A 14,396-nucleotide genomic window follows, 5' to 3' on the forward strand; every position below is an offset into this window, starting at 1 on the left:
TGTTCTCCAAAAACACTTGACACAATATCTTGTAACACTTTAACAAGGACAAAAATAAAAAAGAGAAAAGGTTTCCATAACAGTAACATAACCTTCAAACGGAGACTTATTGTGCCAGAAGACATCAAAAGAAAACTAAGTAAGATGCCAAGGTTAGTGTTCCTAGGACACAAGCACACACACACACAGAGTACAGAGTACACACTCATGGATTGTGGAGGGATGCCAACTAGAGCCGGCCTTGGGCCACATTCTGACCCAATATTTATGGGATATAAGACACTGAAAGAACTTAATTGCTTCATATGTTGTGTCCTCCAAGTGGTCTAGCCTTTTAATTCTTTATTTTTATCTAGAATTAACTATAGTGACACACAAAAGCGTTTAAAAATAGGTCTGGGACCAACGAAGGCACGGATATGCCACTCAGTGTTTGGTTACCATTGAGTCTCATGTTGCCCTGTCTGTAATATTTGTAGGTCTACTATTTCAAATTGTGTGGTGTTTCCATATTTTCTCTATGGAGTCCTATGTCGCTTTGTTATCTAGGAGATAAAATTTTGCCACGACGACAACGACCAAAACTTTTAATATCCCAGTAATGCTTTACGTTTAAAGTAATCGAAAAGACAGCGCGTTCGGCGTTCTGATTGGTTGGTTTATTCGAGCCGGCCAATCAGAGTGCCGAACGCGCTCTCGTTTCAATTACTTTAAATGTACGTAAAGCAAACTCGTACTAAGAGTACAGTATACTTCTTTAATATTTCATCCACAACAATTGAAATTAAAGTCATTAACAAAGGTTTCAATCAATCTTATTCGTTAGTTCTATAATCTTTTAGGTACTCTCAAATCAAATTTAGCCCTAATTGCTTTAGTCTTAGGATTCCAATTACTTAATTAAAACCGAACCGCAGACAATCTCAGCAAACAGCTATAAATAATGAACTATTACAACAATTTATTAAGTTCTTAATTTTATGAACAGTTAATGCATGTTAGTTGAGTGACGCCTCATTTATGGGCTCGTAACACTCGTACCGCGGCCATTTTATTAATCACTAACATATATGGCCACTGCTTCATAAAATTACTCGAGCCACTAAAATATTAAGTGGTGTCCCGGTTTACTTACATCTACTAGGAAGCGCACTGTTCTATCCGTTTCACTCTGGATATTTTAAAAGGTTTTGTTTGAGCTTTTCTGAGGAGGAGAAATTGTTTTCGTAGAACCAAAGCTGTATCTGCAAGTTGATACTATTGAGTAGAGCATTGCTAGAAAGCTAACCCTTCAAAAGTACGCGGTATTTTAACAAGCTCAGAATAACAGTCAATTTTACAAAAGACCAAGAAGAATCAATATAAAATCTGAAAGGTGAAAAGAACATGTCTCGAAAATTATGTGCCGACAAAAACGGTTGTCAGAACCGCAACATAAGGTGAGACAAGACACGAACACGGAATAATTCGCCATAAACCGAATCGAGCAGGAGCCGCGCAGGCCACAGCCTCACCAATTCATATCCACACATCAAAAATTTCCTTCCAACCCGAGTGAGAGAGCCCCAGATATCTCCCATCCCCCTCCGTCCCAGCAATGTAGGTCGCAGGAATATTCTGACAACTCAATTGTGTGGGTTACCAGCGGATTCTGAATTCTACTCAATGTCAGAACATGGATGGAGTAATAACATCGCAAAAGTTTATGCTGAGACGTGAAGAATTGCAATTTTTAGTTTCTTTTCGTTCCATATTTTGAGGAGTTAATGCCAGAAGCTGTCAAACCTTTTAAATATCGATTATAATACTCAACGAGGCTATTTTCGTAAGCAGGCGAGGACCTCATCTTGACGTGGCCGCACTTCATGTTACTTCAGTAAAGAAACACTTTCTTTCATCTTGGACTTTCAATATTTTCCAACGCACTGAATTTTCAGACGACCTAGGTATTTATTATTAATGCTTTGTTACTTCTATGTAGTAGGTACCTAAAGTAAACAAAACGAGAGGTCTCTTTATTTTCGCCTGTGAGGCTGTGAGCCATCGAAGCGTGGCTTGTGGACCGGGATAAGTACATGGACGTGGGTCCCATAAATATCCGTTGTATCTTTACCCCTTGCTAAAGATTGTTCTGGAAACAATGTCGATACGTTTCAGCACAAACTTACGATATTGCAGCTGAAGAAGTTGTCCGACGTTTGCTGCAAGATAGCAAACTTGTACCGCTTGTACGTCGTACGTATCCAAGTTTGTGGACACTCGCCCGCCGCCCGTACTGCTTAGGTACTTGTAAGATATGCATTTATGTCATCTACTCGACACTCTGCAGTCTCACGTGTGAACTTTATCCAGATTATAAATAACTTGGTGAGCATTGTTAGGAACTCGGCGACAACGGGTTAATTAAACGTTCAGCATCTCTGCAAACACGTTCCTTGGTTGAATATACTTATAGTGAAGATAAACCAGGAATAACATTGGAATGAAATTGTACTGCACATCACAGAACACATTCCGCTATCCATACGACTGTTACAGATATAAAACATAATTGGAAGTTTTACAAACAGATCGTTTCGTGCACAACAATAAAAATAAACATCAGTTTCATGGAAGAGCGCGCCATATTTGCAACTTGAACGAGCAAACCAACGTCATGCGTGTTCCTGATATGCACGGAGCTCACAACTACTATTTGTTTGTATGGCCCCCAGCCGAATTCAATATTACACGCAAATATTTGTTCACTGCTTGCTTCAATACACAAATACAGAGGCCAACATAGATTGATATGCGGTTGGAAAGCAAACTAAATGCAAATCGATAGAGTTTGACATATTGTTGACATTTACGTTTGCACGCAGCGCCGCTGTGCGGTGCCAAGTTATGCTGGGCAGCAGTGTAGCTGCGTATAATAGTGCTGCGAATTAGAGACGGCGGTTATCAGCCCACGTGACCGCAGGCTGCCGCTGCGGATATGTGCTAATCTTTGCACAAATTCTGATAACGCGGCGCGAGTCTGCCATTGTCTGTCTGTTACGTGTAGTGATCAATGTTTTATGTGTTATTGAAATCAATATTTGCTTATCGTGTTACAAGTTCGCAAAATGTTAACGTAAACACGATTTTATTTTACTTTAAAACTACTTACTTCACAGTTCTTTCAAGGCAATTCTTATTTTAGACATGACCCGAAATGAAACGAAATAAGTTTAATTTAAAAACTGGAACCTTTAATACTTTAAAAATAACTAGCCAAGCAATATTGTAACACATTACGGTTGTGTAGTTAAGTAATATTTGTTTAGTTAGCTGCTAACCGGGCGGCCGTGTCGTGGGCGGCACCTACTCATTTACATGGCCGTGGTATTTCTATGGAATATTCGTACAACTCATGATACGTGGGAGTAATGCAGGTGTTTTCTTTTATTGTATCCAAAAAATATATATATAAATTAAGCCCCAAAAGCTCTAGGTTCATTAAAAAATGTACATATATGTTTTATAGCAAGCATAAAAGACATAATTTATACAAATGGCGTTCGTTTTTCGAATATTAAAAAGATAAGTAGGCACGGTCCAGCAATAAATTCAATCTCGTTTTAATCATTGTTCGTTTGTATTGTCTGTGGCTGCGGCCGCGCCCCGCACAATGCATTCGGCCTCAAAAATACTCCTTCTGAATTATATCAACGTTGAGCCTCATCAATTTTGTATTTTATCAATTAATTTCTTTATTTAAATTATTCTGATCCAGATTATAGATAGGTATTAAAATGCCATTTACCTATGTAGGTGTGTTTTATAAAACATTTTTTGCAATCGTCAGGATATTTTATCTATGACAAAGTTTACTCTGCGTTAGGTAAAGTACATTTTGTTATTACGGTACATTTTCAGTTTACAGCACTTAACGAAATGTTTCGACGCCTACGTTTCAGACCAATATTGCCAGTTTTTACATCAAACAATAGAATATTTGAATTCCTAAAAGCAATTTCGTTATCAATTTCAATGCAAAAGTAATGTTGTTCAGCCAGCGAGCTCGTAATGGCTGCCGTTCGAAATTCGAATGAATCACTAGTGACGTCACGGCCGCTTGTTAATTCGTGACTAGCGTTGCGATATGTGATTTAATAAAATAGCAGTTTCGCATCGTTAACTGTATTAATTACGAACAATTACGGTGTGATACAGATTCCTTGTTGGTACATTGATCTTTCTGATAGGAAATGTGAACTTATAATTTCAATTTCGACTACTTAGTTACTTTCTTTCTTTCATTTCTAAAATATTTCGTAAAATTATTTCTGAATTTTAATTAAGATTTCACTATTAAAACAGTTCGTTGCTAGTTAAGTAAAACAAATATTTAAGCTCTACCTAAGCAATTATAATTTAATTTCAGTTGGGTAACGTAATTTCAGTTAGGTAATTTCATTTTCAAAAATTAAAGCAACTACGTATACCTTTCTATTTCGGTTTTAGTAATAGCAATTATGTCTATTCCTTTAAAGGATACTTAAGGGATCAGCGATTTATTAAAATAACGGTTGCTTCAACGAGGTCCGCTCCGTAATAACGGTTTTAAAATAAACGTTTTTCTACTTTTCTCGGACTTTCTTTTTTCTTCATATTTATAAAATTTACGAAATAAAATGAAAGATTATTTTTGTCTCTTACTTGGAAACTTATAAGAAAATTACAAACATCAATCATTATTACTCAGTAAGGTAGCGATTTGGAGAATTTTCTTTGATTGTTCTTGGAAAAGCTAGTTTTTCGTAGAACAAACCTAGCGAAGTAGCGACCCGCCTTCTATATATAATCAAGCAATCGTAATTGCGATCACGTTCACCCCGTTGCCGATATGAGACGAAATATGAAAATAACTGTATGAATAACTATAAATACACTTACACACAAACAATTATCATCAATGAGCGAGTCTTATCGCTACAATGTCGTAATAAGCTTACGACAACTTACGACATCAATTACTTGTTTTCAATAATACGAGTAGTATTGTTATATTTAGATAATTTAATTGAGTCTTTAGATAAACATTGCGATTTTAACAAAGTTGTCGATCTTCCTGAAAAAAGGAACTATTCTGTATTTCATTCAAAGAAACAATTACACGCTAGAAACGTGTCCTTTTAAGTGTAGGAGAGCCATGCTTCGGCACGAATGGACCTGACCTGCCCAACCGGAGTGATATGGTGATATGGCCTAACAGAAAACCGACGTGAAACAACGCTTGCGTTATGTTTCGTTATGTGAGTGAGGTTACTGGAAGCCCAATTATCCTCCTTCCCAATCCCCGATTCCCCAACAACCCATAAATTCCTAACCCCCAAAAGGCCGGCAACGCACTTGTAACGCCTCTGGTGTTTCGGGTATCCATGTTCGACGCTAATTGCCTACACCATAAATAAAACCTGCGCCCCACTACATGGCGGCTTGTACAACTAGAGACAACTTGCCGCGTCACAACCCTACCGGAACATTGTAATTCATCGCTGACGCCGTGTAATCCTCGCCGACCGTTTACGAATCCTCTCGGACAGGCACCACAACATCCAGATTAATTATGACACACAGACTGATGCAGTTTATTGATGGCTTACCATACAAATGCGAAATGAAAATAATGACTTGTCAGCCCAAGTCCAAGTTTGTGTGATTTATGGCCCCAAATCCTTAATTAAGTTACAACCTAGATTGTAGAATTAATATAATTAAACGTAATAGTCTGCCCTGTCACATATGGCACATTTCACGTACAATATTTAATATCTAGCAGTGCCATTATGTGTTATTAATGTCAAACGGAGTTGGTACCAATTATTTGATTTTCGTTATAACTAATTATCTACTTTCTGTGGTCTAAAAAAAATACTTGCTTTTATCAGATTTCTTTATCATTTTTTACGCAGTTATAATTTGAAAATGTCCTTATTCATCAAGATACGATCGTTGGTACATTTTTTTATTTTTAAATCTTTACGTCATTCTCATTGATAAAGGAAAATTCATACTGGATTTATTCCGATAACAATTACATGTGGATTTATTATTTACCTTGAACAATGTTTAACCTGTGTCCAACATTCATTTATTAATAACAATTACCATGTACGTAACTCATTTTCCTCGAGTTTTGTATGAGTTACATGGCATTGCGTGTTCAAATACCAAATTCATAAAATGATGAACTAAGTAACTAGTCTTCGCTGTCGGTCCTTAATTAAATGAATCACTAGCACAAGTCCGAGATAACAATGGACAAATCCAATTCCCCTGTAATTACTTATCTCGGGAGAGCAGGATATAATGACTGCTCCTACGTACGCCGCATCACAACGCGAATAACAGTTACTGTCATATAACAACGTTGTGGAAAACTGTTATTTGTGTCCCCGCACTATAAACCACGTTGTTTAACGTTTTATGAATTTATGAGTATGTTGAACTAAGAAAAGTTAAAAGAATAGTGGTTGTATTTTATTTTTCTCGCAGATTTCTGGATCACGGTAATTTCAGATCCGTCTGAAATCTTTCCTGTTTAACTTTGGCTAAACATAAAACAATATTAAAATGTCAAACAATAGTTGGAATATGGGGATACAATTTTGTAGTTAGTAAGGCATCAATCATTGATTTTTCCGTAGTTTGGTTCACAAGATAAAAGGTTGTATTGAGAGGAAGTGGGGTGGTAATATTTATCAGCTCTATGGCTATGCAGCCGTCGAAGATAACCGCGATATACGGAGAACTGTTATCGCCTGAATTTACTACATATTGCCAAGTGGCAAGCCGATGCAGAATGCAGCATAGATGCTCGACATTAACTATTCTTTGGTGTTAAAGTACTAAGCATTTAGTTAAGTGTAATGTATGTCAGCAAGTGCATTTTAATAGTTTATTTTTCTACTCGGGACATACTTTTTGTTCGAAAAGGATATGACGTATCGAAATCCTTTTAAAGACAGTGGCTAGCAATCAATGTTATCCGAAAGATAAACGTATTTAGTATGATATCGGTGAGTTCAGTGGGTAAAACCTATCAATAGTTTCGATAAATCCTATTACGTATCGTGAGTCACCGTGTCCTAAGGCTTTGAGGACGGATGGACAGATCCAGCTGTGAATCTATGTTTGCTTACATCATGGCGCATTAAAAATAAATAGCGACGTGCTCCGAGTGACATTGTTTTCCTTTTATCTGCGTTACTAAACAGCTCCCGACAGTCTCTTATATACCAAGTATACATGTACCTACGGAATACGTACTTCAGCACTAAGTACTGAACGTTATCGATGATAAAATCTCCTATCAATGCTTTCTGTATGACCATTATAACAAGCCGCTACCGAATACTATTCATCTTATAAATTTTGCTCCAAAAGGCAAAGACTCCTGTAAGTACAATACAAATTCTGCTTATTATTTTTTCAGGACAATGGTGAATAGGAAAACCTTCAATATTCCCGTAATACCTATTATGAGAAATATAAAAGGGCTATTTAACCACCGCACCCCACACAGTTCGTCGACCCATTCAAGATTTACAGTAAAATACACAGTTCTGACAAGAATTAGCTAACTAAAGCTTGTTTCTTTATGGATAGCCGGGATCCCACGCAAATTGGCGCCCTCAGAAATTCGTTTAAAGAAAGGGAAAAGTTTTAAAAGCATACCGCTGTACAAATGCTGAATGTTCAATGGAGAACGATCATAAATAAATGTTTGTATTCCATCTTCTGTTACGACCGCGACGTGGTTTACTATTCAAGAGTTTGCTCATTTGCCGTGCGGAGGCTGGCGGGCTGGCACAGATGGAGATGCTTTAGACACAACTTTCCACAATACCCGACTTTGGAAGGGAAATAGAATCTGTACTGACGTACAAAGTTAACTTACGGGTGCGCTCTCGGTTATTATAAGTTTCTTTACATTTTTACGCTATCGATCATTAACATTGCCCGTGTAAAGCATTTCAGACCTTGACATGGAAATGCTTTGCTTTCCTGATTTCAGGAAGTTTACGTAATACAACATAACTAATATCGCGCATGTGATTTGCCACAAAGGTGGATAGGCAGAGGTGTAAATAAGTACTATCACATCGATTTACCAGAAGTTACGGCAACAAAAGTCCGTGACAGATTTCTTTCTATTCGAACAGTCCAATAAAGCTTTCTCTAACCATGGGCTTGTATCCAGAATCAAGTTCTTGACAGAAAATATTTTTAAAGCCAGCGACTTTAGTAAGTTCCTGCCTGGCCTCCATGATCTTCCTATTTCTATGCATTTTTAGTGACATAGCAATTGTTATTCAAACAACTACCTTTATAATTCAGTCAGCAATAATACATGGTAAAACATCGGTATTCCGTGTAACCTTTCCAACAAAAATACACGACAGAGAGCATGGGCATTATTAAATGCAGCACTTATCTAATCTGTTATCAGTTCAATATTATGATCGCTATTCACCGCCTACAGGTGCTCCACTGATCAGTAATCTGACGAAAAATAATATCAGCCTAGACACCATGTATCTACCCAATATAAAAATTGGCTCATCGTGCTTCCACGCACTTTACGCCTGCCGTGGTCAACTCAATTTAATAATAGCTGATTACATCGATGGACGAGGCTGCAGCGTCGTGACTAACGACAATCGCAAAAAAATTGCAGCCATCTCATTCACGGAGACTGAAATAACGTCAGGTTACGCATAGTACACGTTCTTGGCTAAAGAAATGTCAACAAAGCTGAGTCATAGACGTGTCGTTGCAGCGGCGAGCGGCGAAATGTTGTGATTGTTTTGATTAGCAGTAATGCACAGAGGTGTCGGCTGTCGCTGTCATGCCGTGGACGTGCGGCGTGCGGCGTGCGTACAGTTTACACAACAGAGGCTGCACGCTGGCAGACGGCGCGCGCTCAGGTGCTGTTATAAATACGGTACCGGCACTGGAGCGTGGTCGCCCCTCTCCCGCAGGCCGCGGAGGCCGCGCTGCTCGCGTGCCGTTCATCGCCATTATCTGTGGGACCTTGGGCCGCGCCGCGCGATAAAACCACTCACCTTTTTGATTTGGAAGTGATCGGGACGCAAAGTCTCCTGGATCTCCTGCTCGGTGCCTCGCGGGGCCGCCTGCACCGAGCTGCGGAACCCGTCGAGCACCCCCTTGAACGTGAACTTCTTCATCGCGAATAATCGAGTAGCGGGTCCTTTGTCCGAAGGCCGCTCGCGCCGGCCGCGGCTACATCACAGCCGTCCGCCGCGGACAGCGAGCCGGTTTTGGCGGAAGGAAGGTCGGTCGCTCCCGCGCTACACTTGGTCGCTACTGCGCAGGGCCGCCCCGGGCCGCCGCCGACGCCGACACGCGCCCGCCACGCCGACGATCGACGAAAACTAGGCGAGGCACCGCCTCCGGAATGTACGGCAATGCGGCTCCGCTGACGGATCGATAGCCCGGACAACGGTGTACACACGCGCACTGGCGACACGCTGTCAGCGAGGCTGCCGCGGACTGGTCGGAAAGAGCACGATACGAGCGATCGATGCTCTCTTCCTCGCTCAGGAAAGAGATGAACACATATTGCGCATGTAGGCGCGTCTTGCGGAAGAAAAATTTCACAGCTGATAACTAAATAGTTCCGCATGCCACCACTGGGTGGCGCGCTAATGATAACAACGTGGAAAACGTCACGGCTGTCAAGTGTCAAACCGGCTCGCACACGCTCACTCGCTCAGTCAAAATAACAATAGTAATCTTCTCTTTGGAATTTCAATGTTCAACATTAATCTTTAAGTATCATTGCTTTTCGGATCGGAATTACACAATATGCCGTTCAAAGTGCTAACAAGATCTTTAAAAACTCTGAGTTATGTTGGGAGTTACAAGAAAATCAGGGATAGACCTCACAGGTATTGTGTTTACATTACTGTTTTATTCATGTATTTGTTTCCCAAAAGAAGAATTGTGCCCTTTGTACGTATTTCAGGGTATCTCTATACCATGGTCCTAGAGCGGGTTGTGTGTGATAAATAAATCGCTATTATTGACGTGTGTTTGGCGTACGTGATCTATTGGTTATTGAGTCATCAATCTTGTAATTCATGAGAATACTGTAAAGAAAGTTTATTGAGTACATATACGTACTTTGTTTAAACGTAAAAACTACTAGTATTCGGTAATCTTAGAGGTGGATAAATATTCCAATGCAAAGATTCTAACAGTGATTGCAAATCTTGTTTTTCCGTAATTTAGTCCAGTTTCAGTAAAAGATAAGCAAAGTGGGTCAGTATACCACTTGTAGCAATGTCCAGTCTCACTCTAGTAAGTAACTCACCAATAAAGTGTGTAATGTACTGCTGTTACAATACATTGTACTGTTTTACAATATCAGATTTGAAATTATTTACAAATTATAATCTAAAGTAGTTCATAGTTTTTGAATGAATAGGTAAACATTGTTAAGTGTTTATTTTTCTATAAGCTAAGGAAAATCTAATAAGAGAAAATATTCTCATAACAAATTGGAAATTGAATTGATTATCAGAATAACTGTAAGAAAAGTGCTAAGTCATCAAGTGGACCCTTGTTGTTAGTTATATTTCTAATTATATTGGAATAACAAATCATCATCATCATTATTCATTAGAAAATTATCTAATTGATAAGACACCTGAAACAACCAATTAATCAAACACTACAAAGCTTGAACCTACTTTATAAAATACTTAACAATGCTTGAAATAAAAAAATAATTAAATGAGTCTGTTTTAATTCTAATCATAGACTAACATTTTTACAGATTATTCTATGCTGCAATTGTGGGCACAGGATATGTGGCATACAGCCAGTATAAAAAAAGTAAAGTGGAAATGAAGGAAATAATACAATTGCAAAATTACATGGCTGAGCCTATCACACCTGTTGAACAACTGGAACAGAACCGGGATGACATGAAGACACAGATGGAACTACTCATCTTGAGGATACAGGCTGAATTTTGTAAGGCCCTCGAGAAAGAGGAAGATGCGGTATGTATTCTATTTTCTTTTCCCTCCTAAGATCTAAGTACTTAGGTTGTTTTGTAAACAAATCAGGGGCTTAACATTTCTTATAAGAATGTTTTTATTGTTTAGTGTTGTGGGATTACAAATGAAAGCATGATGCATTATAATAACTTATTTACAATGCAATAATAATTATGATAAGAAAGTTACAATGTAGTAGTATTGCTATCTCTTTCAACAAGATGACTTCTTTTCTTGTAGGCTTGGGAGGATGAAAAAACTGCAGATGAATATGATTTTGAAAATGATGTGTTCTTAATGTCTCCGGTATGGAACTATTGGAATTATTCTTGTTCTTATGTAGAAATCTGATAGATTATGTTAGTATCTCCCTAGTAACTTGATTTCTTAATACATCTTATGTGAGAGAGCTTATTTGGTTGATTGAATGCATCTATCTCTAAAACATAACACTGCACTAAATGTAAATGTTGCCAGCTTATGATATTAAATTACAACCAATTACTTATTTTGACCAGGAGCAAAGGAATCAATAGACGGGTAAGCTGCTAGTATGGTATGATAATAAAAACATTTTTTAGTAATTTCACTAAAGCTTAAATAATATTGATATAACAGGAAGCCAAATTCAAAGTGGACAGATGGCTTCGTAAGGAAGGTGGTGGCGGAATCTCGTGCGTGTTACAAGATGGCCGCGTCTTCGAGAAGGCGGGAGTCAACATTTCCGTAGTGTCAGGAACCTTACCACCAGCTGCTGTGCAGCAAATGAGGAGCAGGTCAGACATTAACGTGTTCTTGATAAATATGTTGGCAAAGCAACAGCAAGTTCATTTTTGTACTAATAAAATCATCCATATCAAAATGGTTACTTGCTGCCAATTTTTTTCTATACAAATGTTATCTCAGAGTCACTAAAGGTCGAATTTGTAAGAGATAATGTTTTCAATCATATTCAATAATACTTATTAAGAGTTGTAAACTTTCGACTTATCTGTATTCCTGAAAACAATAATTTAAGTAACAAATTACTGCAGCACCATAAGTTTTTTAACTGATATGGTCACTCACACTATTATTAGAACTTATGACGGGATATTTACCATGTTAATCCGTGATCATGGCGCTTGCAACAGTGCCGAAATATAGTACTGCAGCACCGACTACACGTGTGGCAGACCAAGCGCTGACGCGCAACTCCATTCCCGCGCCGAACAATTCTTTGTATAATTCAAAACTTATTATGATTGTGACACATACTGTCCTAATATTTTCTAATTTCTTTTTATTCTCGTAGAGGGAAGAACCTTCAGAACTCTGAGCTGCCATTCTTCGCGGCCGGTGTGAGCGCCGTGATCCACCCGCGCAACCCCATGGTGCCCACCATACACTTCAATTACCGGTACTTCGAAGTACGGGATAAAGATGGTGAGCTTTTATTTTTATTTCAGTAAATTATTAAAACTCTTCATTTAACTCTATGTGTGGGAGAGCCATGCTTCGGCACGAATGGGCCGGCTCGACCGGAGTAATACCACAGCCTCACAGAAAACCGACGTGAAACAACGCTTGTGTTGTGTTTCGCTGTGTGAGTGAGGTTACCGGAGGCCCAATTCCCCCCCCCCCCCCACGTCTGCTAGATTACCGGTGTGCTTCATAAAAAAAAAACTCAAAATAGATCAGATACAGGAGCTTGACATGTCAAAAGACGTTTTTCTGTTTATTTAATTATGTAATAATATTTTTGATTTTCAGGAGTGCAATGGTGGTTCGGCGGTGGCACAGACTTAACACCGTACTATCTGAATGAGGAGGACGCGGTGCACTTCCATCAAACATTGAAACAAGCGTGTGACGACCATGACAAAACATACTATGAAAAGTAAGCTAATTATTTATGCAGAATTTTACAAGCAATTTAAGAATTTGTCAATTTCACTAACAATAGTAGAAAAACATATTTTTAACTAGCAACACTAACTTGTTAAATCTTATTTCATGTGTAAAACACTCTTTTATCATTAAAATTCTCTTGTACACTATACCATTGTTATCCTAATGTTACATACAATAGGTTCAAGAAATGGTGCGACGACTATTTCTACATTCCCCACCGAGGCGAGCGTCGTGGTATCGGCGGTATCTTCTTCGATGATGTCGATTCTCCTAGTCAAGAGGCTGCCTTCAAGTTTGTGACGTCATGTGCTGAAGCAGTCATTCCTAGTTATTTACCTATTGGTAAGTGTTACTTACCTTATAATATTACATGTATTAGTGTTAACATCCACTTTTCACCAAGAATATTGAGGCCTATTGCAAACACCGCATATAATTTTGAACTCATGCTAAAACTCAGTTTCTTTGCCCGACTCTAATTCTAAACCTGAGAAGTTTAATTTGATAGTTGTTATCAAACCGCGACCTAAACTCGATATATTTATTTGTTCAGTGAAGAAACATAAAGAGGCCGGCTACGGTTACCACGAGCGCCAGTGGCAGCTGCTCCGCAGAGGGCGCTACGTCGAGTTCAACCTAATGTACGACAGAGGCACCAAGTTCGGACTCCATACACCTCAAGCGCGTTATGAGTCCATACTCATGTCTCTACCTCTGAACGCTGTAAGTATACTAAACCAATTTTCCCTGCGTGCATTTGGAATTCCTTTGAAGGTCCATCTGCCTTATTTACCCTCAATACCATAACAATAAAATTTACTTAGTGTCATGTATGATGTAAGGAAGGCGAGCCCGTTGTCATGCACTAGACACAAGCATTTCAAAGTACTATAGTTATTACCAAATCCAATCACGATATCCAGACATTGAAGTTTTGATTTCACTAAACTATCACTTGCTTAAACTGATTTGTTTCACCACATTTTGTTTCAGAAATGGGAATACATGCACGAACCCAGTCCAGATTCCGCCGAAGAGAAGCTGATGAAAGTACTGAAAGAACCCGTCGATTGGCTAAATTTTAAGAAGAGTGAGGATCGTGAAGCGGGGCGGTCGACAGCATAAGTTATTATATTATTTATTTGGTGGTAATGGGTTCGTGTAACATTGTGAAAAAATCATTTCTAAATATTATAGTGAAATATACTGTTTTAGATAAAGTTTAAAGCTATAGTTTTATTTAATTCTTCCCAATTTTCCACTCTAATATCCCTAACTAATTAGAGTGATAGAATTTCAATCAATAAAATAATATTCGTCGTTGGTAGATAGAGGTAAACATATTTGGTACGAGCTTCGAAACTCAAACAAAGTCGTGGCAAAACTTCATCTATTAACTAATTGAACCTTTCGTATGGTATATAAGACACAATAGAAAACGCGTCT

General features: G+C 38.5%; 2 protein-coding genes across 10 annotated transcripts in view; one reads left to right on the forward strand and one right to left on the reverse strand.

Annotated features, from left to right (window-relative positions):
- Positions 1 to 9,239, reverse strand: part of LOC118276434 (syntaxin-binding protein 5) — a 208,234-nt gene extending 198,995 nt beyond the window's left edge. For all 8 annotated transcript variants that reach the window (XM_035594740.2, XM_050707559.1, XM_050707558.1 and 5 more), the window contains exon 1: positions 9,096 to 9,239. In XM_035594740.2, the coding sequence (XP_035450633.1) occupies positions 9,096 to 9,218 (123 nt within the window). In that variant the 5' untranslated portion in view covers positions 9,219 to 9,239. The remainder of the gene's footprint in view (positions 1 to 9,095) is intronic.
- Positions 9,240 to 9,569: 330 nt separating this feature from the next.
- Positions 9,570 to 14,177, forward strand: LOC118276437 (oxygen-dependent coproporphyrinogen-III oxidase). 2 transcript variants are annotated; one of them, XM_035594745.2, is made up of 9 exons: positions 9,570 to 9,941; positions 10,832 to 11,060; positions 11,298 to 11,363; positions 11,676 to 11,833; positions 12,352 to 12,482; positions 12,810 to 12,936; positions 13,129 to 13,292; positions 13,504 to 13,673; positions 13,944 to 14,177. In XM_035594745.2, the coding sequence occupies exons 1-9, from the start codon at positions 9,859 to 9,861 to the stop codon at positions 14,073 to 14,075; spliced, it is 1,260 nt and encodes a 419-aa protein (XP_035450638.2). In that variant the 5' UTR covers positions 9,570 to 9,858; the 3' UTR covers positions 14,076 to 14,177. The 2 variants fall into 2 exon arrangements, with proteins under 2 accessions (XP_035450638.2, XP_050563520.1); XM_050707563.1 differs by lacking the exon at positions 11,298 to 11,363.
- Positions 14,178 to 14,396: the final 219 nt, after the last annotated feature.

This window comes from Spodoptera frugiperda, chromosome 31 (genome assembly GCF_023101765.2).
Source record: "Spodoptera frugiperda isolate SF20-4 chromosome 31, AGI-APGP_CSIRO_Sfru_2.0, whole genome shotgun sequence".
Lineage (NCBI taxonomy): Eukaryota > Metazoa > Arthropoda > Insecta > Lepidoptera > Noctuidae > Spodoptera > Spodoptera frugiperda.

Coding starts and splice junctions, on each gene's coding strand:
- LOC118276437 (XM_035594745.2), top strand. CDS start 9,859: ATGCCGTTCAAAGTGCTAACAAGATCTTTAAAAACTCTGAGTTATGTT. Junction 12,937..13,128: donor GACAAAACATACTATGAAAA/GTAAGCTAATTA, acceptor TACATACAATAG/GTTCAAGAAATGGTGCGACG. Junction 13,674..13,943: donor TGTCTCTACCTCTGAACGCT/GTAAGTATACTA, acceptor ATTTTGTTTCAG/AAATGGGAATACATGCACGA.